General features: G+C 38.4%; 2 protein-coding genes and 3 long non-coding RNA genes across 8 annotated transcripts in view; all 5 read left to right on the forward strand.

Moving 5' to 3' along the window:
• The first annotated feature begins 2614 nt into the window (after positions 1-2614).
• On the forward strand, positions 2615-7481 carry LOC149117241 (uncharacterized). 3 transcript variants are annotated; one of them, XM_089277232.1, is made up of 4 exons: positions 2617-2966; positions 3007-3040; positions 6005-6101; positions 7208-7377. In XM_089277232.1, exons 1-4 carry the CDS (start codon positions 2945-2947, stop codon positions 7244-7246), a joined length of 192 nt encoding a protein of 63 aa, XP_089133358.1. In that variant the 5' UTR covers positions 2617-2944; the 3' UTR covers positions 7247-7377. The 3 variants fall into 3 exon arrangements, with proteins under 3 accessions (XP_089133339.1, XP_089133358.1, XP_089133347.1); XM_089277221.1 differs by having other exon boundaries at positions 2617-3040; positions 6001-6101; XM_089277213.1 differs by lacking the exon at positions 6005-6101 and having other exon boundaries at positions 2615-3040; positions 7208-7481.
• A 7907-nt stretch (positions 7482-15388) lies between these two features.
• Positions 15389-17509, forward strand: LOC149117242 (uncharacterized). The gene is made up of 2 exons (XR_016203592.1): positions 15389-16298; positions 17069-17509. It is a non-coding gene; the product is annotated as an uncharacterized LOC149117242 (long non-coding RNA).
• A 1472-nt stretch (positions 17510-18981) lies between these two features.
• LOC149117243 (uncharacterized) lies at positions 18982-19999 on the forward strand. The gene is made up of 2 exons (XR_016203604.1): positions 18982-19512; positions 19835-19999. It is a non-coding gene; the product is annotated as an uncharacterized LOC149117243 (long non-coding RNA).
• Positions 20000-23756: 3757 nt separating this feature from the next.
• On the forward strand, positions 23757-24359 carry LOC149117244 (uncharacterized). The gene is made up of 2 exons (XR_016203605.1): positions 23757-23872; positions 24195-24359. It is a non-coding gene; the product is annotated as an uncharacterized LOC149117244 (long non-coding RNA).
• Positions 24360-25955: 1596 nt separating this feature from the next.
• Positions 25956-27551, forward strand: part of LOC149117245 (uncharacterized) — a 33905-nt gene continuing 32309 nt past the window's right edge. For both annotated transcript variants that reach the window (XM_089276917.1, XM_089276920.1), the window contains exons 1-2: positions 25956-26052; positions 27111-27164. The gene's annotated coding sequence lies outside the window, so the exon portion shown is untranslated. The remainder of the gene's footprint in view (positions 26053-27110; positions 27165-27551) is intronic.

Consider the following 27551-nt stretch of genomic DNA (forward strand, 5'->3'; position numbering starts at 1 on the left):
ATTTTTTTTTCTAAACTTGACGTGTACACAAACTGAAACAAAAAAATTGTAGGATACAACTTAGAAAAAAAAGAACTGATGTTTCCTGTATTATAAGGATGTCAATTACTAATGACTGTGTAAAAAGCGCTGGACGAAAGGGAAACTACACATCCTTTGTTGTCTAATTACTCGTCCACAAAATGGGGGGAGGGGAGGGGGGTACTTATTTTAAATTTTGGCTGATAGGAGGGGCGCTTATTCCAGGGGGGGGGGGGGCGCTAATTCGAGGATTTACGGTATCACCAACTGCGTCTGTTGTCTGAGTCTGAATAGCGCGGCGCACTAATCAGTTGCCAATCGTAGCAGACTATTATTTAGACAAGAGTGTTTCACTGGAAAGTACTACTTACTTATCCCCTTAGCGCCCTTTGAGGACTTCTGAGGCCAGTCAAAAATACACCACTCCTAAAATTTATACGAAACTACTTCCGGGGTATTTTCCTTATCCTCACAAGTGTAGATATTGATGACGTCATTTCTTGCTTTTTTCACGGTTGTTTTGTGCAAACAGTCAATTTGTCTGTATAATAAAAAGAAAATTACACTGTGGCTTGAAGATATAAATTTTATTTTCGAGTGGTAAAAATCTTTTACCAACGAGTGCAGCGAGTAAGAATACTGTTTTTGTCACTCGAAAATAAAATCAATATCTATCTTCGCACCGACGTGTAATATCTTCTTTGAGCTTCTTTGTATCCATGCATTATTTTGATGGAAGAAGAAGAAATGAAGAGAACAGAAGAAATGAGGAAAACTGTCGTTAGGAAAAGCGGCTGACATACTTGGCTATTAGCTATAAATTGCCGTGAAATAGACCCTTCCAACTCAGTATAGTAATCATTCATACAAATAGGCCAATACCATGTTAGCTCTGAGGCTTACTTAGGGGAATAAAACAAAAGAAATCACATCGAGGTTGAAGGATGGATAATTAATGTATTTTGTTTTATTCCCCTAAGCCTCGGAGCCGGCGAAACAATCGCCCAAAATCCCTTGAGGAAGATCACACCTGACAACAAGTTGCTAAGGACGCTGAAAAAGAAACTCGTTAATACGATATATTTTGCCAAAAGTGTTCAGGCATGAAGCGGTGGCGAAATTGGTAGACGTGCAGAATGGAGGTCTGTGGGGGTAACCCTGTGCGGGTTCAAGTTCCGTTCGCTGAGTGCAAATTTTTTCTTTTTTTTTTCTTCTTCTTATTATTTTGTTATTATTATTATTATTATTATTATTATTATTATTTCCACATTTTTATTTCCATTATTAAATACAAAGTACAGGGCTATTATTAAGTGTAGGCCCGGTACAAACGCGGCTCCACTCATGTGCCGAACCAATTTGATTAAGTTCGACTTTAGAGCGACTTTGGAGCGACGGCTGGTTCAGACGTCGTACTTGCGTCGAACTTCATTCGGGAAGCCGGTGGTAACAATTTTCGACGAGAAAATACGCGTTCTGAATTCAAGAACTCTGTCCAAATACATAAGCTGTGACTAACATTTCGCTGTTATAGCTGTTATATAGTTTGTGATTTTTACCTGATGAATTGTGATATTAGCGTTGTTTAGTTGTTAGGTTCTCATTAGTTATTAGGTGGAATACCTGTAAACTAGCTCTCAAGCTAAGCGTATATCCACGTTAAATAAAGCATTCATTCATTCATTCATAGCAATATTTAAGGAAGCAAATTCAAACTCAAGGTTCAGTGTTTGTATTTAGACAGGTTTTATCCCGGTTAATTCGACTTGTTAAAGGGAATTCGCATAACCTGGGCTATCATCACGAAGAAAAAGCAAAAAATGAATTTGCGCGAAAGAAACTCGCTTGTACAGTCCACCATACCCCGTGACCAGCCCGAGAAAACTCAGTTTCAGCTTAACCTACCCAGCAAATCTCGGCTCTAAAACCACACTCTTTTGAGCCAGGATGCTCTCCCGGCACAAACCTCGGGGAAGAGTAATTGATTCCTGTCGGTTTCTGTCTGGGATTTAGTAAGGCCCAGTTCAGACGCCGAACTTTTCATGAGCCGAACTTAATTCGAATTTGGACCGACCCAAATTACCCAAAGTACACCTGTTGATTCAGACGTTGAACTTAATTCGCGGAACTTTATTTAGTTTAAACCAAATCACATCGAAATGACAGCGATTTTCAGGCAAAGTGAAAACTGCTTGTAAGATACGTTTTGATAATTTATGCATTAGGTTCGGCTCATGAAAAGTTCGACGTCTGAATCAAAGCCGTTCCAAAGCCAAAATTCCCGTCTGAGCTAGGCGGGAAGAACGGCTGGGCCACTCCAAATTCAAATAGCCGTTCTTAATTGATTCAAACGCCGAACTTTTCATGTACTTAATTCAATGTATTTGGTTCGGCTGATGAAAAGTTCGGCGTCCGAACTGGGCCTAAGGGACATTTCTCAAACTCATTCGGTCTGGCTGCACAGCAATGCATGACGGGATAACGTCACTTTTTTTGGCCCAGTCCAGGGGCGGGGCACAAGACTCCTGAAATTTGCGTATCTGGATCATCCACCAAAAAGTGACGTCACATCCGGTTTAAACTGCGAAAAAATGGCGTTTCGATTGGGGAAGTTTTTCCTCTATCTGCAAACCATCAGGTTCGTGTCCTTTCATACTGAGGATAGAAAGATGTTGTAGGCACATTTCTTCGACTTTTTAAGCAGAACTTTCGGCAAAAGAAAACAGTTTAGTATTGTTTTGAAGGAAAATAACGGAGAGCCTTCTGTCATCGAATGGCGGATTTTACACATTTGCAAAACTGGGGTTGTTCCGACTTTTGGTTCTTATTGTTCGTGATTCGGTGATAACACTAAGTGCAATAGCCTATAATGTTAACAACAACCTGGATGAAGTATTGCTGGCCATAGTTTGCGCTGTGTATTATGGGAACATGTTTAACAGAAGCCGGTTTTTTCTAAAAGTGAACACAGTTGAAGCTCTGTATCCACGTGCGTGTGGTGGAAAATCGTCTACTCAAGGTTAGTATCCTATTTCCGTATCTCTTGTTGAATACGTTTTTCTCTGTAAGAAATAATCTATGTTGAGAGCTAGAGTTCATTGTAAATGCGTACTTTGGGGATACCAGATTTCCCCGAAAAGATCAGCAAAGGGATGAAGCAGTCCAGATGAGTAGAACTTTCCTTCGGTCATCCAGTGGTTAATTGTACATTCCTCTGTATTGTCTCAACTGCAATGTCGGCCTGGGGATCAACTTCTTTGGGCAGTTCAAAAAGAGGGGGTTGGCCTGTTTAGGGTTAGCTCCCAATGGTATGGTATATCCTTACCTCTTAACTTAACCCCCACTTTTGACAGGTACCCACTTCTACTGTGACCCGGAGCAGGGGGGTTAAGGTTACTCCCTTATATGCACTATATAGGTATGTGTGGCCCCAAAGGGTAGGGTTTTTCAGCTGTTTTGGTCATAAATAGGGTCTCGATTTTGGCCACTTTGGTCTTAAATAGGGTATGAGGTTTGTACTCTACTGTAGTCTTGAATTGGGTAATGTTGTTTAGAAGAAACTACTTTTTCATCATTATTGATAAGACCATAAACAAAAGGGCTTCAAAACTTATGTTTAGGGCAACTGTGTCAGTGGCAACGGTTGTAAATAGGTTGTAAAATTTTTGGTCCGGGCATAAATAGGGTACAGAAAATCTCTGATTTTGGTGATCAATAAAGTAAGGGTTTTGGTTTTTTTTTTCTGGGAGTACCTCCCCTCCCCTCCCGGGTACTGTAAAGTGGTTCATAATTAAATGCTGGATAGAATTCAGATTTTATCTTGTAATTAGCTTTAACCTGTAAATTATTATCTATTAATAATAAAATAGAGAACATCTGTCTTCCTTTTCAAGAATTGGACTATGAGGTCCAGACTTCTTCGAGGTGATAGTTTGAGGCTGTATCAACCATATTATCACCTGATGGGAATTTTGAGCTCGCAATTCAATAATATTGTTAAGTAGAATTGTAAGATTTACCATTGTTTCTCTATCAAACTTCATACTTGGTTGCAATCGTACAATCTGAAATTCTCATACTTGTAGGACTTCATAATTAGTTAATTCAACCATTTTGAGATTTTAAAGTTATGTTCTATGTCAAATTAACTCAACAAGAGATGCTGTGGGAACACAGACCTCTGATGGTTGTTTACACAGCTTTTTTTAGCTCTTCCAAAGATCTGTTTTCACCACCTCATCTTCTGTTAATCTGGTGGGTGACAATGTAGCTCTGTAGCAACTGGACTTTTGTTCATTATGTGATCAATGTTTAAATGTCATATTCTTCCTTCCATCTCATAAAGAAAAATGAAAAATGGCTGTCTCATATGCATGCATCAAATAATTCACAAAGGTCAGGTGTGATTGCTTCATTGTGGGTGGGCTGAAAATTCTACCTTCGTTTGATCTTAAAGTGATTGTCTGCTTAAAATATGGAAGATCCGATACCAGGATTCATTATAAAAGAGGTAAAAAATGTTCTCTGGTAAAATTGTTTAAAATTGTGAGCTTTCAATAGGCAATCTGCTGTCTTCAACGGACAAAAATGAAATGATAAAATAGACCTAAGAATTTTGAATATAACAAGCGAATGGCATATATTAAATAGAATACGTGTGAAAGAATGTGAGAATGCTAAAAGTGTAAAATTAGCGTTTGTTTAAAAGAATGTTATATTGTCCTGGCAGAGGGCACGAATTGTTGTCAGCCTTGACAGTTTTTGCTGTGTGCCAGGATTCCAGCGTAAGAATAAGAAAGACGCTGGAATCCTGGCACACAGCAAAAACTGTCGGAAGCCATTAGGACACGAAAATGGGACCTGGCTGCTGAGTACTGTTTGAAATTGTGGCAACAATGTTCAAATTGTGGACTTCTCTGCAGGTGAACCTCATAAGGAAAACCTGCACTTTAGAGGCTGAAACTTCTGTGAGTGGCTAACCTTAAAGAGCAAGGTTTTCATATAGCATTGACAAAAAATATACATTTTTGGAGTGACCTTCTCCTTTAAATACACACATTAAGACTTAACTCAGTAGCAAGGTACCTCTTGTATGACCAGTAACAGTACATTGTTTACATGTATCCAAAAAACAATAATACCAGTATATATTGTCCAAACTCAGTCATGTTAGTAGTGTTAGTGTCTAATGAGTGCCCGCAAGGAGCTAGTTTTACAATCTTTCTTGCAACTCTCCTCAATGTTCTGGGAGTCTCCCACCTACCATTTAGATCATCCAGTCCCCCAGACAAGTTTTGAACTATTGTCCAGATACAAAGGACCATAGGCTCCTAGGGACAGTGCTTTAAAAGTGCTATTATGATGAAATGCGCAGATGTCCTCCATAATATGAGCTTAACAGTTTTGTTACCATGGCAACATACTGGGTTTCAACCTTCTCTAATATAGGCTTTTCTGGCCACCTTTGGCTTTCCATTTTGATATTTGCCAATGATGCCTCATCTGCATGATTCAGCAAGCATATTAATATTATAAGGTCGAAGTTGTGACCTCAGGTTAGAGGGGACTAGAAAAGAGTGAGTTGCCATGGGAAAATACAGGCTGTGTATAATTTTAATAGCCATAGGTGTGTTTCCAGTAGAACTATAAGCCTACCAACTTGATGTAATATTGGGTTGAGTGTATGACATCATCAGTCACCTCATTTGCATATTTTACACATGATGCAGATATTTGCAAAAGTTTAACAGCATTTTTAATCTTTTGTGAAATTCTATGTGATACACCTACAAATTCTGACTCAAGGGGTAAAATTTTAATGAGAGAAGCATGTTAAAGCATTGAGTTGAATTTATGCTGAATGGCAAAATTTTACTGTAAGACGTTGAAGAGAATTTTGGAGGGGAATTTGGTGTGGTTATTGAATTAACAGAGGTTGGTTTTGTTATTGATTTTGCCATTATCTTCTATATTTTTGAGGCAGAGTGGTTGTTGGCAAAAGCAAAACTGGCAATGTCTTCACTGACCTGTGTTTAGATGTTTTTAGGTTTTTGTCTCTGACAATGAAGTTCAATTTACCGGTAAGTAGTTACACTTTCTTTACAATAGAACATATGAATATTAATAACTTATAGTTATTTTAATATCCTCATACCAAAATTGTAGTAATTTTATGGCTCAATTTCTGTCTCTGCTCTCATTAGTTTACAGCAGTTTATTTTTTAAACCAATTTAATGTCATCAAAGGGGAAGGGGAAATCTGAGAGCAATAATAAATTAGACCAACAAATATAAATATATTTACACTGATTGCTCTCGTGGCCTAGTCGAGATGAAGTGGACCAAAAGGTCAGAGATCTGATGGTTTAATCTAGGTATGTCTCTACAAAATAATAAAAAAAGATTGTATTGCAGTATGGGAGTATTATGGTGAGTTATGTTGGGGTGTTGATATGGGATCCTGGCTGAAGTGTTGTAGGGTAGGAATAGGGACTGAAGGGGTGGGTGGTGTGCTTGTGATTCTTTTTAAGAACCACTGTGAAAGTGAAAACAACTGGTTTGAAAAATTTACAGCAGAGGTAAAAATTATACATTATATCTTGTTTTTCATAGGTCAGCTAAATGAGAAAATACCCACAAGAGAAATGCAAACAAGAGATGCACTTTATTTCTCTTCTTAATCAGTGTTCTTCTGAATTCCTCTTGTTAAACTAAATTATTCTTTTCTGTTGAGATAACATTTTTACACTGGACTTTTCCTCTGAAACTCTTACTAACAAAATAATCATTACTAAGAAAAATTATACTTTTTACGATAACTGTAGAAATTGTTGTGCGCTCATTGGCTAATCTTCATCATCAATAAGCAGACCTGTAGGCACATAAATTTGTAATTTAAGAGGGGTGTCAATGAGCGAGAGCATACAATTTGGCAATGAGTTTGTTAATTAAAAAAAAAAACAAATCAATGTCAGTTTTTCCTGTGTTTGTGGATGAGTGTATGCTATCGCCCCGTGGATCCACAGCAGAATTCATGATCAATAATGTTCAAGACAGATGCATGAAAAACTGATGTCAATTTGTTAAACTGAAAAGATCTGGTTCTCGGTCTTTTTGTGACTGATGGAGGTCTCTAAAAGTTCTCAGTTGTTGTTTAATTTTAATTTTAGTGTTTGTATTTTCTTAGGTGGTTACCTCCTGGCATATACACCCCACACTGGCATAGAATCCCTTGATTTAGATGATGCTGAACCTGCTTTTCCCATCTTTAACATACATGTAAGAGTGCCAGTGGACCTGTCCAAGTGTGAAGTTTTTTTACTGATAATGCAAATCATAATAAAGATACAAAGCCTCTCTGGTGTGATTTCTTCCTTGACAGTGAAGTGCAACCTAACCAAAAGTTGCATTCTGTAAGAGGTTTACAAAAATTATAAAATATAGGAGCTCCTCTGAAAGAAGAGTTTGTTGTTTTTTTTCTGTTCATTTTTTCTGTTGAACATTTATATTTTCCTAATAAGCAGTTTCTTCACAACACACTTCAAGATGATAAAGAGCCATAAGAATGACATTTTTATTGCGGAGATCATTTTCAAGATTAAAGAAAAGTTATCTTTATTTATATATTTTATTTTCTTTGGGAGAGGGACTTTTTGAGAATTTCCCTAAAAATATCACAAGGTACAAAGGAAAGGGAAATATAAAAGTAATGTTTTCATTATCAGATTGAGTCTCTATGAAGCTGCAAAGTATGGTTATTTTATACTGTTGTGGATAACGTTAGGCCCATTTTAATTCAAAATACAAATGGGAACTTACATTGATAATCACACAATCCTTTAAATTGGTACTGTTTTGTTTTTTACCGGTAATTGCTTTTTTCCAGAAAACAATTTGAACATCCTTGTTACACAAGGAGGGGCGGCGGGGGAGGTATTCTACATAGTTCTTAATGGAGAAGCTCCATCTCAAAGTCCAACCCCTTAATACTGTATCCCTTTTCTAAACCCGTAGAGAGAAGTTTTAAAATATCTCTTTGAACAGTACAATTTATCAGAATCCCCTCATTCTGGCTCAGGAGAGTAAATGAGAGATTATCAACAACATTTTAGAACCAGAAAAAGGGAAATCCGTAAAAGAAAGATTTCCATACCCTTTCATACACCTGAATTCAACTTGTCAGAAATCCCTTACCCTTTAATAGTTATATCTGAAGCCTGAAAACTTTTGAACAGAGCTTCCCCATATATGTCATTACATGGAGTCCTCCCACATACACAATTCAGGAACTTTTGACAAGTTGTGATGAAGCTGGCTGTAAGACTGGTCTGATCAGGCAGCTTCAGTTTTTGAGTACAAACTTGTTACTCTAAGTCAACTTCAGGTATTGAACCTTGTCTTTTCTGGTCTGGTCCAAGTTCACAGACACTACTAGCTAGCGATCACTTTCATAACACTAACACTAGCAATGTCACTCGCAGTCTGGGTGTTCAGTTTAACCGCACCATGTTTCATGGTCACTCATCATTGTCAGACATGAGTTCATAATAGCTTGTAACATTCACCAGCCTGGCAGTGTCATTGTTCCTACTACCTGTTCCCAGACTTCCTTTTATGGCTGGATGTTGGGGCATGATATTTCATTACTGTTTGCAAACAGTTTGTTAAGATCGCACATTGAAAGTGTGATGAATTAAAATAATTGAACTCTATGAGAGAGAATTGTCAGAATTGCTAGTGTTCTGTCATTCCCTGGGACTGAAATGTCTTGATGTAAGCTTCTATAGAGAAAGCACATTCAAAATAAGGCAAAATGTGTGAGTAACCTTTCAAAATAAGCTGCAAGTATGATAGTTAGGTGTTAAAAGATAAGGAACTTGGTCAGCAAACAAGGCAAATGAAAGGAATTGAAGAAATGAAAGGTGCATGCATGCTTGACCTCATAGGATCCGAGGGGGGAGAGTATTGAAACTTTATAGTGTCGCTGACACTCAACACTGTTGAAACGGAAAAATAAATTAGATTATAAGTGAAAAAAACACGAGATGCCCAAATTACTAAATCGCCCATAAGAAAATCTTGTTTATTTTTAAGGGGTTCACGGCCTGCCTATGTTTAAGGAAGCGTTTATCAATAAAGGAATTGCCAAGGGAAAAGTTAAGATTACTTGTTCAAGGTTCTTAACCAATCGTAACAGAATTTATAACACCAGTTTGAGTCACAAGCAAGAACATGAATTTTCGTTAGTGTCAGTCAGCAAGAAAGTTCCGCCGCGTTATGTGTGTGGGTCTATTCTTACAGTGTGATACGATTAACACCTCTACGTTACTCTCAAGTGTTTGTCAAGGGAAAATTTGAAAAATGGGCTTCTGTTAAATAGGTTCTCCCACGTCTAGAAAACTGACACAGCGCTTTTCTCTTAGTGTAATGCCTACCTAAGAGAATAGGATATTTGAATTGAGTGCAACTTACCTACAAATCATTATTTCCACGCAAACGATGGCTCTGGTGAAATTCAGCGAAGAAGAAACGACGACATTTCGTAAAAACACACGCCTTCAAAACAGCGTGTTTTTGAATAAATAATCGTTCTTTTCCTCAATCAAACGATATGACGAGGAAGACGACAAAATTTTGTTTCTCATGGCCAAATAAAACGTTAGAAATATCCCGCCGATTACGAAATATAACCATTTTACTTACTGAGACAACGATTATGTCGCATTCAAATTTGATTTTGCCGCTCAGCCCGCTTTTTTACCGGATGTGACGTCACTTTTTGGTGGATGATCCAAACACAAAAAAAGTGCCAGGCGTCGCAGACTGTTCTCCCCCGCCCCTGGGACTGTCCGCCCCTGGTATTTCACTTTTTTTCCTGTGATATTGCGGGCTCAAGTTAAGAGCTCATCGAGGTCGTGTTTTTAAGTTGACTGCTGACCAAATAGTGGGTTTCTGATGGATTGCAGGCTCGAGCTAGGTCAGGCCTGGGTTTTTGGAAGCCAGTTAATGCTAACCCAGGATTAAACGTTGACTGAAATATAAATTATTCTTGTAAAAAATGTTTTTCACTGCTTATCTTTTGTGCAGTTTTACGTCATTCGAACTCAAAAGAGAGAGCCAAACAATATAAACAGAAAACGGTTCTGTCCTCGTGTACCGGTTCATAAGAACCGATACAAAAGACCGGGTCTGCTAAATCTGCGAGCCAGCGAGCCATGCGAACCACGGTGCGAGCCATGCGAGCCATGCGAGTCATGCGAGTCATGCGAGCCATTTTTGCGAGTATTTTTTTTTCTTCAATTGGTCTGGAAGGTCGTCGACTTTTCACCAAGAAACATAGATCTCGCGCCCGACTATCACTAAACTATTAGAACTATCGCTACAAACCGCCCGACCGCCATCTTGAAAGCGGAGATGACCCTGGGTACAACCTCGCTCCCAGGGTACTCTCTCTTTCCCTGGGGGCCCCTTCCCTGGGAAATTAATTTTAAGGTACCAGTTTTCTCGCGCGGAAAGTAGATCACCATCGTGCGTCGCGCGTGAGAAACACGCACGATAGAGGCGCGAGATTTAAACCCGCAAGACCAAAACAAATATGGCGGCGCGTGGCTGTTTTCGCGCAAGGTCACTTTTGTACAGTTGGAGACGAAATTCGCATATAAAGGAGGCTTTACCTGCTGGAACAACTTTAGTCAATTTTGTGTATTTAAGGAAAATTGTTTCGGGAATTCAACGTTTCCCAAATTTCAAAGGAAACTCGATCGATCGTGACAGCCACCAAGAGCGTATAAAGGACTGGCAAAACATAGCAAATCTACCCAGAATTTGTGTAAAAACCCTACAGAGTAAGCCCAGGAGGTTGTCTTTAACGACAACTACAACTGTAAATGATGTTTTAGCAGCAAACAAAACAAAACACCTGTTCGGAGCCCGCTCGCCCGCGCGGGCACACGAAGCAGTCAGCGGTAGTCAAAACAGCTCATGAGCAACTGCTGATCTTATAAAGTCTGGATTTTTGAGTGCGTGTCTACGCGCGTGGGAATAACGGAACTCGCGAAGGCTTTTACATGAAAACAAGCCCGGTGACCCCTTCTTTTTATTGTTTTAATATATCATTATTATTGAGAGGAAGCGTCAGGAAAAAAAAATTAAAAAAATTCTACGGAAGGAAATTTGCACTCTGTGCAAATTGTCGTTTTTCCAAGTTTACAAGAAATCGGCTCCGTAAAATTATTTTAAAATTGTTGTGCACTTTCATTTTCTGATGCCAAAAGATATTGATTAAAAAAAAAACTGGGGGTCACCTGGTTAATTTTTTAGTTATTATTGTCATGAGCGAAAAATCAGGTCTGGAAAATCCTTTTACAATGTTGCCATGGTACCTGCTGACGACAAAATAACAGCTGTTTTAGGTCAAGTATAAATTATACAATCCAAACCTACAAAAATAATACAGTGGCCCTGGTCTGCCTGTTTGTTCTATTCTTACAAAGTTGTGAGCCGTCAAAAACCTGAAAACTGGTCCGAGCCACCTTAAATTTAGCTACAAAAGTGCTTCGGTTACCAGAACTATTACTGTTGCGGCAAATATGAAAAATGCTCTAAACATCTGTACATCGTGCCAAGTCTTGCGTCATAGTAATGGCTGCCCTGAGTGTGATGAATTTTTTTCTTTGTTTCATATTTTTGTTGTTTGGAGAAAATTTTGTCTATTCAAATCGCCCAGGATCCGCAAAAAATAAAAACAATGCGTCAAAAATTTATTAAGGTTCAAGACTAAAGTAAAGAAAATTTTCTGAGAGAAACGTACGGCTCCACCGCCCCACCGCTACTCGAATGGATAGGTGAATGGTATCCATTGGCACCTGTCATTCATTGATATCCACGTTGAAAATCATTCAAGAAAAAAGAGAACAGTACTTCAGGGCAACTCCGTGTATTGGCGTCAAGAATGGTGAGCGAATCGCGTAATTTTAACAGGTTCGCTCTTTAGTGAATCAGAGTTATCAAAACTTTGTCGGTTGGCTGACTGCTGCATGTGGTTGTCTCTTCCCTTAGAATTTAATATTGCAAGAATTTAACACTGCGATCTTATTCATTTTGTTCCGTTGCTCTTGTTCTTATTCTCATGTAAATATAAATGTAACAAATAAAAAATCTTAACATTTGTTCTAGGGCTCTGTTGCTGGGTTCCCTGTATTGTTCATGTATTTTTCCCGCCGTTTTGTTCCCGCTTTTAAGTCTCGTGATCTTTTCGAGTGTGCATGTAATGGCGAACGTCGGCAAACGTTGTAGTTGTGTATGCGATTCACTCGAAGTAACGACGGATAAGACGGCTAAAGACGCGGACGATTGATGGAATTATGTACAAGCAAACAGGAGCGTCTTATTGGAGTGTTAGTTGAATTAAAGTCAGTGAACTAGAGTGAATCTTGCCTATTGAAACCGAGGGAATTGGAAATTGGCCCTTACAGGCTCGCATGGCTCGCCCTTTGGTTCGCATGGCTCGCTGGCTCGCACGTTTATAAAACTCCAAAAGACCCAACAATGTTCAGCAGCTAAACAAAGGTTCGTAAAGAAAGGAGTACAATGGTTATTCCCTCTGTGTACCAGTACACCAGGACACAACTCAGAAAACCTCACTGCAAATTTACAAGACTCATATCAAAATAATTTTTGCTTATCCTGGGTTAGCTCAATGGAATTTGCTTAATGGAATTTGAACAACCCGGTCCAGGAGCGCTGCTTTGAGGCTTGGCTACATCTATATATCACATGAAGTGTTTTGCTGGTTTTGTTTGATTTGACCAACCAAAATCTTGTGAGTTGGATTTTTTAAAGTGTAATTTAAGTGTCAACATTTTGATATTTCTATTTAATTATTGACTTCAAATCGATTACAAAGTATTAAAAATGTCCAGAGCATGAGAAAGGTGAGTGTCCAGAGCAAGAGCTGTGAGTTTATGGAAGACATGCAGAAGCAAAGCTCAGTGCATACGTATGAGAAGCTCGGATTCCCTTTAAAGGTGACTCAAAACAGTTTCCAACACTTAGATTTGATGGGTCATTATAACCACTCTATCACTTGATGCTACAATCACGGTATCCAAAAAACTGCCCAATCATTGGTGAACACGTTGTTATCATTTTCGTGACACAATAGGTTACCATAGCAACAGTATGACCTCCTAAAAACACCCTTAATTGCAGCTTAAGGGGCTTATAGAGTGGTGTGACATATCATGATGCTTACATGATGCTGTTTCATGGCTTTCGGACGGAACGTTTCCAGGCTCAAATCACAGATGTCCTTGGAATTCTTGAAAACTTTCTTGGAAACAACATGGAGGGGGCCACACGAAAAACAGCACTGGAAGAGTTTGTTGAGTGTCTCGTGGAAAATGGAGGAGAACTGGATCTGGACCGTGCAGTATTACTTCTTTCCCAAAGCAACCGTAAATTTGTTTTAGAGTTTGGCGCGCTGGAATTCATCAAAATGTTTCCGTAACTATTTAAGTCAAACCAGGCCGGGGAAATGATAGTGATTGTGAAGTTAGATGTACGTCTAGAGTTTTGCCCTAAAGCTGGAAAGACCGGTGGATGTACTAAAAGAAGATGTTATCTGTTACATTTATGTCCTTTCTTTGTCAAAGAAAGTTCAGCCCCTGCGAAATAAATTCCCAGTAGTCTGGGAATTCCTAGGAATTCCAAGTTATTCCAAGACATGCAAATTGTACTTTATCGAAGACCTTGGAATTTCTGGGAATATTTGGGAATAGTGGAAGTATGACTGGGAATTATTGGGAATTCCTAGGAATTCCAAGTTATTCCAAGCCATGCAAATTATGCTAATCCAAGACCTTGGAATTTCTGGGAATATTTGGGAATAGTGAAAAGTATGACTGGGAATTATTGGGAATAATCCTTGGAACTCCTATTATTTCCCAGAGTGTTTTAAAAAATGTGTTTGGAATATCTAGGAATTTTGGGGAATAGCTAAAACACATGAAATATTGTTGGAAATTTCTATAAATTTCCAGTGTCAAAATTAAAGATGAACTCAGTGCATGAATCAGTTTCCGTATATTGGTAAAAATCAACACGATCATTTCTCTGGAGTTCCATACCTTTTTATTGTTGTCAAGCTCCAAGGTAATTATTTCCAAACAAATGTACATTAATTCCAGTTTAAGTCTAACAACTCAACATAAAACTGTAGCACTGATAACATTGCTTTTTAGATCCAACATGATTTGTTAGTGTATATGTGCCCATATGAACCCTTAAATCAAACACCCAGAGTTTAACTGATAGAAAAATGGGTGCTCTTAGATTTGATAAATAGATTAAGCAAAAAATTCCTGTCAGCATAAATGAATATATATTATTTACAATTTCAATAAAACCAAAAGTATATATATGCACGTATATATTTAATATAATTGTAGATTCACACACATACCCATCACAGCCCACTGTTGAACAATTTTTGACTTGATCCTTTTTGACTTTAGAAAAAAGAGGAAGACATCTCTCTCAGATGTCATAAATGAAAAGCTCACAGTTTCCACACACCTGCTGTACATTTGTAAAACTGTACTGTGACATTCTCTGGACAAATTACCGGTAGTTTCATTAAAACAGCGATACCTTTAGCAGCCTCTCATTGTCATACAATGTCTTGAAATTAAGGCCAGAATAGCCGTACAGGCATATTCTTTGGTAGAAAATGTTTTCTTCTTGGGAACCATTAGTTTCACTTTCATCAGGGGAGTCAAGTGAATGGCCATCAGTGTCAGAGTTCTCAAATTCTCCAGAGGAGTCAGAACTAGAAACTTCAACATCATTATCTGAATCACTGTCTGTGGACAAATCTGAGTTGTTGTGTATTACATCAATTGGTATTTCTGTAGTCTTTTCAGGTATAGGCAACTCCATTTCATCAAATGCTTCTGTGAAGCTTCAATTCTTGCATAAAGGTTGACTCCACAATCCATCAAAGTCATCCACAACATTTTTGCCAACAGCCATCTCACTCAGGTGAGCTGAAGACTCTGAGGTGTTCTGTTCATGGTGCTGGAAATGATCTCCAGCAAAAAGTGATGCAAGAGAGGGAGATGACATCAACAGGCCTGTGAAGACTGCTTTAAGCAATTTATGTGGTCGAATCTTGTAGATTTTGGTATGGGTATAGTGGGATCATCAATATGTTTCTTGTATTTCCTTGTCCTTGCGGTCACTTTAATTCACAACACAACAAAATCAAACGAATCAAAAAGATTGAGTCAGTGGGAAACAAATAAATAAATGACAATGCAAATAAAAAAACCCTACATTTTGATGTATTGAAAAGACTATAGACCTCATATCATGTTAATCCTTATAAATAATTCAAAGGAAAAAATGACAAGCATTGCAAATTTATACTTGCTGCATTGTGCTGACTGGGTGTTGAAACATGTGGGCTCTCAAAATAGATTTGGTGGACTAATACAACAAGCTTAAGCTTATTTCGCAGAATTTATCTCGTTTCCTCAAGTCGATTTGAAACCTTTCAGGTGAATTTCGGCTTTTGGGGTTTTTAAAGAGCACACAATGCATCGCTTAGTTTGATTTATTTACAATTATAGCTTATCATAACAGAAAATCCCTATAAAATTGGATTCCTTACCTTTGCATTGAACTTGATTTAAGTGCCTCACGATCCTTTGTTATCTTGACAACCGTCGGGAACAGATCAACCAGTTAAAGTACGTTCCATTTTCCTCCTTGATTTCTTCGTAAAAAGTTTGTGTAGTTTTTTCCTTTTGAAGCAAAACCCATCTTTCAAAAGACCACCAAAATAGCGTGGAAAGGGAAACAGACTTGCCATCGAAAGCGACTGGTGCGGCAGCCTCGTTGCCAGTCTCTCTCTCCTTCTTCTCCAGTTCCATTCTCTCCTCAACTGATCAACGGAACCAATCACAGCACGCCAATTTTCACCTGACTATCCTCGTGACTGAACGTGACAAAGATCGCGTTATTCATTCTCTTTTGGCGCCCATCTTTGAATTCAGCGTTAACGGTTGATCGCTCGTGCGTTTTAGTAGATTTCACTTCCAAAATTATATCAAAATGGTTTTTGCTGCGGTCCTGTGACCAGAAGAAAACAGGGTGAGTGTCATTAACGAGAAACAAGTTATTCTTGGCGAAGATTTGGAGCTAAAAGAAAGTCTCACTGTGGATGTTTCAACGGGGAAAAATTCAAAGGGCAGATTAGCCGTATACAAAATTATTTGGTGAGTAATCGAATTCAAGTAACCTTATATTATACAAAGTAAATTCTTGTATTTAGACAGAAGCTTTTCAATGAACTTTATCATCACGAATCATACACGAGTGGGTCACTCAGTCATGGTATGAAATTAATTCTGGCTAAAGCAAAGTTGAAACAATTTAGGTTGCCCAGTCAGTGCGTGCCTAAACAATTTGATTTGCGAATAACAAGTAGTTTCTCTCGCCACACTTGTTCAAACGAAACAAATATAGCAGTTCTCTCTGATCCCAGTCAAAGTTCTTCACAAAAACTCCGACGAGGCAGCCGCAGTGTGCATGAGTTTGATACGTGTCTCCTGTGTGTTTCAGCCTGACTGTATGGCAATCCGTGTTGATCTTCAATTTTTGTCCATCCGTATATTCTTTTGTGTTTACTCTATTATTTAAATGTTCCTTTAATGTTTTAAGTGTCTTTTTTTAATATTTCTAATGTCTAAATTTGGCTAAAAACCGTGATATATATCCTCCAATTCGAGAGTTGTTGATACACTGACAGAAGAAGGAAAACCTTGATTTAATCAACTGTAAGCTCAAGATTTATGTAACATATTTATCAATAGTATACAAGCACCTTCACAATTATCAAGTCTTCTCTTTTAACATTTCAACCAGCTTACAGTCAGGTCTTAATTAGCTGCATGTATTAAACTGTGAGCACATAAATATTTGGATCTCAGTCTTACAGTACCTCATATATATCGCAATGTAATGTATTTTTTTAAATTTGTTTTAGGTGTCATACAACAAAGATGACGATTAAGAGGCTAGCTGTTGACACCCTAATTAGAGGGCAACAAAAGAAGCTGCAGAATCAACAGAAATAACTGAACAGCAGCTAAGTTTGCCCAAACTCAGCCTTTTTTAATTTTAAGGAGTGTTTCAGTTCTGTTCTTACCATTGATTCCTTACAATCATGAAAATCCAGATTTGTTCCACATAATAACAATAATTTAAGCTACAATCTTGTGAATGGAAAATTGTTGGATTTCTAAACCAAAAAAGTAAGTAAATTATCTGGAAGAGTTCTCTTTTTATCAAACATGTAAAAGTTTGACCATCATATCTGTTTTCAGTTTTGCTTTTGATTCTTGATGTAATGAAAAAGAAACAGGATAGTTAATCTTATGTATAAATTCATGAAAGCAAATGTAATAAACCATTGATTTAAAACCTGTTTAATGTGATATCAGTGACTTTATTTGTTATTTTAATGCCGGGCATTAATCATCAAAATTTTGTCTGACCTACAAATGATACAAAATTCCCAGTTTTTCTCAGATTTTCCAAAAAATTCCAACCTATTCTCAAAAAATCCTACAAATTCCAAGTTATTCTCAGAAATTCCTAGGAATTTTTGGGAATTTTAAGGAATTTTCAAGGTGAGTATATTTCAGTTGGAATTCCAAGTCAGCTCTATGTAAACTTGGAATTCCTAGGAATTCCTAGGAATTCCGAGTCCGAATTACCGTGAAAATTCACACCTTAGATTCCTAGGAATTCCTAGGAATTCCTAAGAAGTAATAAGAAGTAAATATTTCAGTTATGGGTTGTCTAATAGATCGGGTCGGCGAAATTTCGAACGTTACATTTTGCAAATGTGACATTCCTGGTTTCATCGGGCGCAAGTTATATCATTAGACGTTGCCATTTCCTTTGTTATGGCCATACTGTATATGAAAGACCGTAAACGCCTCCAGGCCCGGGACTCCAGAAACCCTCCGGGAAACCTCGAAATTTGTACTCCTTCCCCTCCACCATTTTGTTCAGCCCAGTCTCCCGTGTATTCGTGGGCTCATTCCAGGCTACAGATACAAGCAAGCTTGAGCTACCTAAAAACACATCTTCCACGGCCAGATGGAACCACGAATGGAAGGTAACAATTTTCCTTCTTTTTGCCGTCGGCATCTCCTTACACTGAAAGAAGCTTGTAGGCTTTTTTTTTAAAGTGAAGTATTTATTTCTTATTTTTATTCTATTTTGGGGGGGGGGGGTGGTCTGTAGAGGAGACCCTTAGGGGTAGTCCGTGGACCCGGTCCGTAGTGGGGGTCCGCGGACCGGGGGTCAGTGTTTTCGGGCTACCCCATTGGGAACCTGTTCGCAGGCTATTTTTGTTGACGCATTTTGAATCCATATGCATTGTCTGCAGGTTAGATCTGGTTTCTCGTGGGGAATGAAGTATTCAAATTTTGTTTTATATTTAAAAATGCTGCTGTTGTTTGTGTTTCTTCTCAACGTTACTCGGTCATATGTATAAAATATCCAGAAATTGCGACACTGATCACTTGATATCACTGAAGTTTATTAAAGGTCATTCAACTTCCCGTATCAAACGTGCTTTCCGACCTCAACTTTATGGCCGAATATTCAGTTGTTTCGTATTTTGTTTTCAAAGGGCGACTGTGTGTTTTTCAAAGCGGAAGGAGGCAAGTTAGGCGATCTTAGTGGAGCTATGTCGTATCCGACTTTTAGCGGTGTTAATGTGTACTTTGTTGATGACTTTACTCGCTGGTGACTGAGAATTGCTCATTGTCACGATATTAATCCTTAAAAAGTAATCAAGTGTGAAAAAGAAAATGTCTGAACGAGAACAGTAAACTTGATAGACTTCCGCTGTTGTAGGGACTTTCGTGATGTTCGCGAAGTAGCCTGCGAGGAAACTGTCTTTACAGCTCTTCTGAGCAGGGTGGGGTAAGTGAGAGCAAGGAGAACTAGACAGGATGTGTCACGGATTGACATAGCTGATAGTCATTTGGCGTTTAATACTTGCGCAATAAAGTTGTATTCGTAATCAAAGATGCAAAACTAACACAAAATATATACCAAGTAATCAAGTCAGCAACATACAGACGACGTTTCGAATCCTTTCTCTTACACTATTGCATTGATCACGTGTACAAGCCAGATTAATATTAGGAGGTCACGAGCCAGATGCGCTGATCTTTCATGGAATGAGGGAAAATTCCCTATTTGATTATTTGTACTTAAAACTTTTGGTTTCGCTGTCAGTCATTTTCTATACATGGTAAGGGCCTAGTCGATTCATAAACTCAGACTTTTCCAATATTTCTCAACGACTCGTGTATGCTGTAATCTATTCTCCATAGGCTAGCAAGTCATCTGAGACCATCTGAATCATAGTTTTCTGTCTGATCAGCTGAGGTGAAGGTCTGAGCTGAGGTACGTATTCGATACATAATAGAGGCATAATCTTTGTTGACGCATTTTGAATCCATATGCATTGTCTGTATCTTAGATCTGGTTTCTCGTGGGGAATGAAGTATTCAAATTTTGCTTAGTATTTAAAAATGCTGCTGTTGTATGTTTTTTTCCGCAACGTTACTCAGTCATATGTATAAAATATCAGAATCAGTGATTGAGACACTGATTACTTGACATCACTGAAGTTTATTGAAGGTTATTCAAGTTCCCGTATCAAACGTTCTTTCCGGCCTCAACTTTGTAGCCGAATATTCAATTGTTTCGTATTCGTTTCTTAAAGGGCGACTGTGTGTGTTTCAAAGGGGAAGGAGGCAAGTTAGGTGATCTTAGTGGAACTATGTCGTATCAGCCGACTTTTAGCGGTGTTGATGTGTATTTTGTTGATGACGTTACTCGCTGGTGACTGAGAATTGCTCATTGGCAGGATGTTCATTCTTAAAAGTAATCAAGTGTGAAAAAGAAAATGTCTGAATGAGAACAGTAAAACTGTGATAGACTTCCGCTGTTGTAGGGGTTTTTGTGATGTTCGCGAAGTAGCTCGCGTGGAAGTTGTCTTTACAACTCTTCTGAGCAGGGTGGGGTACGGGAGAGCAAGGAGAACTAGACAGGATGCGTCACGGATAGCTGATAGTCATTTGGTGTTTAAATACGTGCGCAATAAAGTTGTATTCGTAATCAAAGATGAAAAACTAAGAAAAAATACCAAGTAATCAAGTGAGTAACATACAGGCGACTTTTCGAATCCTTTCTCTTACACTATTGATCACGTGTACAAGCCACATTAATATTATGAGGTCACGAGCCAGATGCGCTGATGTCTCATGGAATGAGGGAAAATTCCCTATTTGATTATTTGTACTTAAAACTTTTGGTTTCGCTCTCACTCATTTTCTACACACGGCAAAGACCTTTCCTTTCCTTTCAGACTTTTCCAATGTTTCTCAACGACTCATGTAGTAATTGCTCTAATCTGTTCTCCATAGGCTAGCAAGTCATCTTCGACCATCTGAATCATAGTTTTCTGTCTGATCAGCTGAGGTGAAGGTCTGAGCTGAGGTACGTATTCGATACATAAGACGAATTTTGAATCCACATACATTGTCTGTATGCTAGATCTGGTTTCTCGTGGGGAATGAAGTATTCAAATTTTGCTTAATATCTAAAAATGCTGCTGTTGTATTTGTTTTTTCTCAACGTTACTCAGTCATATGTATAAAATATCCAGAAATTGAGACATTGATCACTTGATATCACTGAAGTTTATTAAAGGTCATTCAACTTCCCGTATCAAACGTGCTTTCCGGCTTCAACTTTATAGCCGAATATTCAATTGTTCCGTATTTAGTTTTCAAAGGGCGACTGTGTGTTTTTCAAAGGGAAGGAGGCAAGTTAGGCGATCTTAGTGGAGCTATGTCGTATCCGACTTTTAGCGGTGTTAATGTGTACTTTGTTGATGACTTTACTCGCTGGTGACTGAGAATTCCTTATTGTCACGATAAAAATCCTTAAAACTATTCAAGTGTGAAAAAGAAAATGTCTGAACGAGAACAGTAAACTGTGATAGACTTCCGCTGTTGTAGGGGCTTTCGTGATATTCGCGAAGTAGCCTGCGAGGAAACTGTCTTTACAGCTCTTCTGAGCAGGGTGGGGTAAGTGAGAGCAAAGAGAACTAGACAGGATGTGTCACGGATTGACATAGCTGATAGTCATTTGGCGTTTAATACTTGCGCAATAAAGTTGTATTCGTAATCAAAGATGCAAAACTAACACAAAATATATACCAAGTAATCAAGTCAGCAACATACAGACGACGTTTCGAATCCTTTCTCTTACACTATTGCATTGATCACGTGTACAAGCCAGATTAATATTAGGAGGTCACGAGCCAGATGCGCTGATCTTTCATGGAATGAGGGAAAATTCCCTATTTGATTATTTGTACTTAAAACTTTTGGTTTCGCTGTCAGTCATTTTCTATACATGGTAAGGGCCTAGTCGATTCATAAACTCAGACTTTTCCAATATTTCTCAACGACTCGTGTATGTTGTAATCTATTCTCCATAGGCTAGCAAGTCATCTGAGACCATCTGAATCATAGTTTTCTGTTTGATCAGCTGAGGTGAAGGTCTGAGCTGAGGTACGTATTCGATACATAATAGAGGCATAATCTTTGTTGACGCATTTTGAATCCATATGCATTGTCTGTATCTTAGATCTGGTTTCTCGTGGGGAATGAAGTATTCAAATTTTGCTTAGTATTTAAAAATGCTGCTGTTGTATGTTTTTTTCCGCAACGTTACTCAGTCATATGTATAAAATATCAGAATCAGTGATTGAGACACTGATTACTTGACATCACTGAAGTTTATTGAAGGTTATTCAAGTTCCCGTATCAAACGTTCTTTCCGGCCTCAACTTTGTAGCCGAATATTCAATTGTTTCGTATTCGTTTCTTAAAGGGCGACTGTGTGTGTTTCAAAGGGGAAGGAGGCAAGTTAGGTGATCTTAGTGGAACTATGTCGTATCAGCCGACTTTTAGCGGTGTTGATGTGTATTTTGTTGATGACGTTACTCGCTGGTGACTGAGAATTGCTCATTGGCAGGATGTTCATTCTTAAAAGTAATCAAGTGTGAAAAAGAAAATGTCTGAATGAGAACAGTAAAACTGTGATAGACTTCCGCTGTTGTAGGGGTTTTTGTGATGTTCGCGAAGTAGCTCGCGTGGAAGTTGTCTTTACAACTCTTCTGAGCAGGGTGGGGTACGGGAGAGCAAGGAGAACTAGACAGGATGCGTCACGGATAGCTGATAGTCATTTGGTGTTTAAATACGTGCGCAATAAAGTTGTATTCGTAATCAAAGATGAAAAACTAAGAAAAAATACCAAGTAATCAAGTGAGTAACATACAGGCGACTTTTCGAATCCTTTCTCTTACACTATTGATCACGTGTACAAGCCACATTAATATTATGAGGTCACGAGCCAGATGCGCTGATGTCTCATGGAATGAGGGAAAATTCCCTATTTGATTATTTGTACTTAAAACTTTTGGTTTCGCTCTCACTCATTTTCTACACACGGCAAAGACCTTTCCTTTCCTTTCAGACTTTTCCAATGTTTCTCAACGACTCATGTAGTAATTGCTCTAATCTGTTCTCCATAGGCTAGCAAGTCATCTTCGACCATCTGAATCATAGTTTTCTGTCTGATCAGCTGAGGTGAAGGTCTGAGCTGAGGTACGTATTCGATACATAAGACGAATTTTGAATCCACATACATTGTCTGTATGCTAGATCTGGTTTCTCGTGGGGAATGAAGTATTCAAATTTTGCTTAATATCTAAAAATGCTGCTGTTGTATTTGTTTTTTCTCAACGTTACTCAGTCATATGTATAAAATATCCAGAAATTGAGACATTGATCACTTGATATCACTGAAGTTTATTAAAGGTCATTCAACTTCCCGTATCAAACGTGCTTTCCGGCTTCAACTTTATAGCCGAATATTCAATTGTTCCGTATTTAGTTTTCAAAGGGCGACTGTGTGTTTTTCAAAGGGAAGGAGGCAAGTTAGGCGATCTTAGTGGAGCTATGTCGTATCCGACTTTTAGCGGTGTTAATGTGTACTTTGTTGATGACTTTACTCGCTGGTGACTGAGAATTCCTTATTGTCACGATAAAAATCCTTAAAACTATTCAAGTGTGAAAAAGAAAATGTCTGAACGAGAACAGTAAACTGTGATAGACTTCCGCTGTTGTAGGGGCTTTCGTGATATTCGCGAAGTAGCCTGCGAGGAAACTGTCTTTACAGCTCTTCTGAGCAGGGTGGGGTAAGTGAGAGCAAAGAGAACTAGACAGGATGTGTCACGGATTGACATAGCTGATAGTCATTTGGCGTTTAATACTTGCGCAATAAAGTTGTATTCGTAATCAAAGATGCAAAACTAACACAAAATATATACCAAGTAATCAAGTCAGCAACATACAGACGACGTTTCGAATCCTTTCTCTTACACTATTGCATTGATCACGTGTACAAGCCAGATTAATATTAGGAGGTCACGAGCCAGATGCGCTGATCTTTCATGGAATGAGGGAAAATTCCCTATTTGATTATTTGTACTTAAAACTTTTGGTTTCGCTGTCAGTCATTTTCTATACATGGTAAGGGCCTAGTCGATTCATAAACTCAGACTTTTCCAATATTTCTCAACGACTCGTGTATGTTGTAATCTATTCTCCATAGGCTAGCAAGTCATCTGAGACCATCTGAATCATAGTTTTCTGTCTGATCAGCTGAGGTGAAGGTCTGAGCTGAGGTACGTATTCGATACATAATAGAGGCATAATCTTTGTTGACGCATTTTGAATCCATATGCATTGTCTGTATCTTAGATCTGGTTTCTCGTGGGGAATGAAGTATTCAAATTTTGCTTAGTATTTAAAAATGCTGCTGTTGTATGTTTTTTTCCGCAACGTTACTCAGTCATATGTATAAAATATCAGAATCAGTGATTGAGACACTGATTACTTGACATCACTGAAGTTTATTGAAGGTTATTCAAGTTCCCGTATCAAACGTTCTTTCCGGCCTCAACTTTGTAGCCGAATATTCAATTGTTTCGTATTCGTTTCTTAAAGGGCGACTGTGTGTGTTTCAAAGGGGAAGGAGGCAAGTTAGGTGATCTTAGTGGAACTATGTCGTATCAGCCGACTTTTAGCGGTGTTGATGTGTATTTTGTTGATGACGTTACTCGCTGGTGACTGAGAATTGCTCATTGGCAGGATGTTCATTCTTAAAAGTAATCAAGTGTGAAAAAGAAAATGTCTGAATGAGAACAGTAAAACTGTGATAGACTTCCGCTGTTGTAGGGGTTTTTGTGATGTTCGCGAAGTAGCTCGCGTGGAAGTTGTCTTTACAACTCTTCTGAGCAGGGTGGGGTACGGGAGAGCAAGGAGAACTAGACAGGATGCGTCACGGATAGCTGATAGTCATTTGGTGTTTAAATACGTGCGCAATAAAGTTGTATTCGTAATCAAAGATGAAAAACTAAGAAAAAATACCAAGTAATCAAGTGAGTAACATACAGGCGACTTTTCGAATCCTTTCTCTTACACTATTGATCACGTGTACAAGCCACATTAATATTATGAGGTCACGAGCCAGATGCGCTGATGTCTCATGGAATGAGGGAAAATTCCCTATTTGATTATTTGTACTTAAAACTTTTGGTTTCGCTCTCACTCATTTTCTACACACGGCAAAGACCTTTCCTTTCCTTTCAGACTTTTCCAATGTTTCTCAACGACTCATGTAGTAATTGCTCTAATCTGTTCTCCATAGGCTAGCAAGTCATCTTCGACCATCTGAATCATAGTTTTCTGTCTGATCAGCTGAGGTGAAGGTCTGAGCTGAGGTACGTATTCGATACATAAGACGAATTTTGAATCCACATACATTGTCTGTATGCTAGATCTGGTTTCTCGTGGGGAATGAAGTATTCAAATTTTGCTTAATATCTAAAAATGCTGCTGTTGTATTTGTTTTTTCTCAACGTTACTCAGTCATATGTATAAAATATCCAGAAATTGAGACATTGATCACTTGATATCACTGAAGTTTATTAAAGGTCATTCAACTTCCCGTATCAAACGTGCTTTCCGGCTTCAACTTTATAGCCGAATATTCAATTGTTCCGTATTTAGTTTTCAAAGGGCGACTGTGTGTTTTTCAAAGGGAAGGAGGCAAGTTAGGCGATCTTAGTGGAGCTATGTCGTATCCGACTTTTAGCGGTGTTAATGTGTACTTTGTTGATGACTTTACTCGCTGGTGACTGAGAATTCCTTATTGTCACGATAAAAATCCTTAAAACTATTCAAGTGTGAAAAAGAAAATGTCTGAACGAGAACAGTAAACTGTGATAGACTTCCGCTGTTGTAGGGGCTTTCGTGATATTCGCGAAGTAGCCTGCGAGGAAACTGTCTTTACAGCTCTTCTGAGCAGGGTGGGGTAAGTGAGAGCAAAGAGAACTAGACAGGATGTGTCACGGATTGACATAGCTGATAGTCATTTGGCGTTTAATACTTGCGCAATAAAGTTGTATTCGTAATCAAAGATGCAAAACTAACACAAAATATATACCAAGTAATCAAGTCAGCAACATACAGACGACGTTTCGAATCCTTTCTCTTACACTATTGCATTGATCACGTGTACAAGCCAGATTAATATTAGGAGGTCACGAGCCAGATGCGCTGATCTTTCATGGAATGAGGGAAAATTCCCTATTTGATTATTTGTACTTAAAACTTTTGGTTTCGCTGTCAGTCATTTTCTATACATGGTAAGGGCCTAGTCGATTCATAAACTCAGACTTTTCCAATATTTCTCAACGACTCGTGTATGTTGTAATCTATTCTCCATAGGCTAGCAAGTCATCTGAGACCATCTGAATCATAGTTTTCTGTCTGATCAGCTGAGGTGAAGGTCTGAGCTGAGGTACGTATTCGATACATAATAGAGGCATAATCTTTGTTGACGCATTTTGAATCCATATGCATTGTCTGTATCTTAGATCTGGTTTCTCGTGGGGAATGAAGTATTCAAATTTTGCTTAGTATTTAAAAATGCTGCTGTTGTATGTGTTTTACCGCAACGTTACTCAGTCATATGTATAAAATATCAGAATCAGTGATTGAGACACTGATTACTTGACATCACTGAAGTTTATTGAAGGTTATTCAAGTTCCCGTATCAAACGTTCTTTCCGGCCTCAACTTTATACCCGAATATTCAATTGTTTCGTATTCATTTTTTAAAGGGCGACTGTGTGTTTTTAAAAGGGGAAGGAGGCAAGTTAGGTGATCTTAGTCGAGCTATGTCGTATCCGACTTTTAGCGGTGTTGATGTGTGTTTTGTTGATGACGTTACTCGCTGGTGACTGAGAATGTCTGAATTGCACATTATCACGATGTTAATCCTTTAAAGTAATCAAGTGTGGAAAAGAAAATGTCTGAACGAGAACAGTAAACTGTGATAGACTTCCGCTGTTGTAGGGGTTTTTGTGATATTCGCGAGGTAGCTTGCGAGGAAGCTGTCTTTACAACTCTTCTGAGCAGGGTGGGGTAAGTGAGAACAAGGAGAACTAGACAGGATGTGTCACGGATTGACATACGGTAGCTGATAGTCATTTGGAGTTGAAATACTTGCGCAATAACGTTGTATTCGTAATCAAAGATGAAAAACTAACAAAAAATACCAAGTAATTAAGTAAGTAACAAACTGGCAACTTTTCGAATCCTTTCTCTTACACTATTGATCACGTGTACACGCCAGATTAACATTATGAGGTCACGAGCCAGATGCGCTCATCTTTCATGGAATGAGGGAAAAACCCCTATTTGATTATTTGTCCTTCAACTTTTGGTTTCACATTCATTCGTTTTACAATGCATGGTAACGTAAGTTTTGCAGAAGTTTCGAAGAGTCAGAGACTCAAGCTTTTTCAATGTTTCTCAACGACCCTTGCAGTAATTGCTGTAAACTTTTCTCCATAGGCTACCGAGTCATCTGAATTATAGTTTTCTGTTTAGCCCAGGTGAAGGCCTGAGGTAGGTATTCTATATGATTATTCACAATCTTCTTCTACTCTTATACTCATCGTCTGTATTTCAAATTTGGTCGATCTCTTGAAATGTTAATTAGTTTGCAAAGTAATTGCCTAGCTTTGTGATTGGAACCTTCTCTCGAGATAAAACATACAAACAACGAACGACAGCGAAAGTGCAGAATTACAGTCTCTCTCGCCGGCATTAAGAGTGCATATGCAAAACTTTTAGGCAGCCATGTTCACTGAATTTGTATATCAAACTTGTTTTGATCAGGACTGGGATTAGTGTCTTCATGTGCTGTGGAATAATTTGAGTTTCAATGTATTGTGTTCCGGGGGGGGGGGGTGCAAACTTTCTGCTTGTTCGAAGAAATACGTTTTGACTTCT

This window comes from Orbicella faveolata, unplaced genomic scaffold, assembly GCF_042242905.1.
Source record: "Orbicella faveolata isolate gen_17 unplaced genomic scaffold, um_ofav_v1 contig_12, whole genome shotgun sequence".
NCBI classification, from domain to species: domain Eukaryota; kingdom Metazoa; phylum Cnidaria; class Anthozoa; order Scleractinia; family Merulinidae; genus Orbicella; species Orbicella faveolata.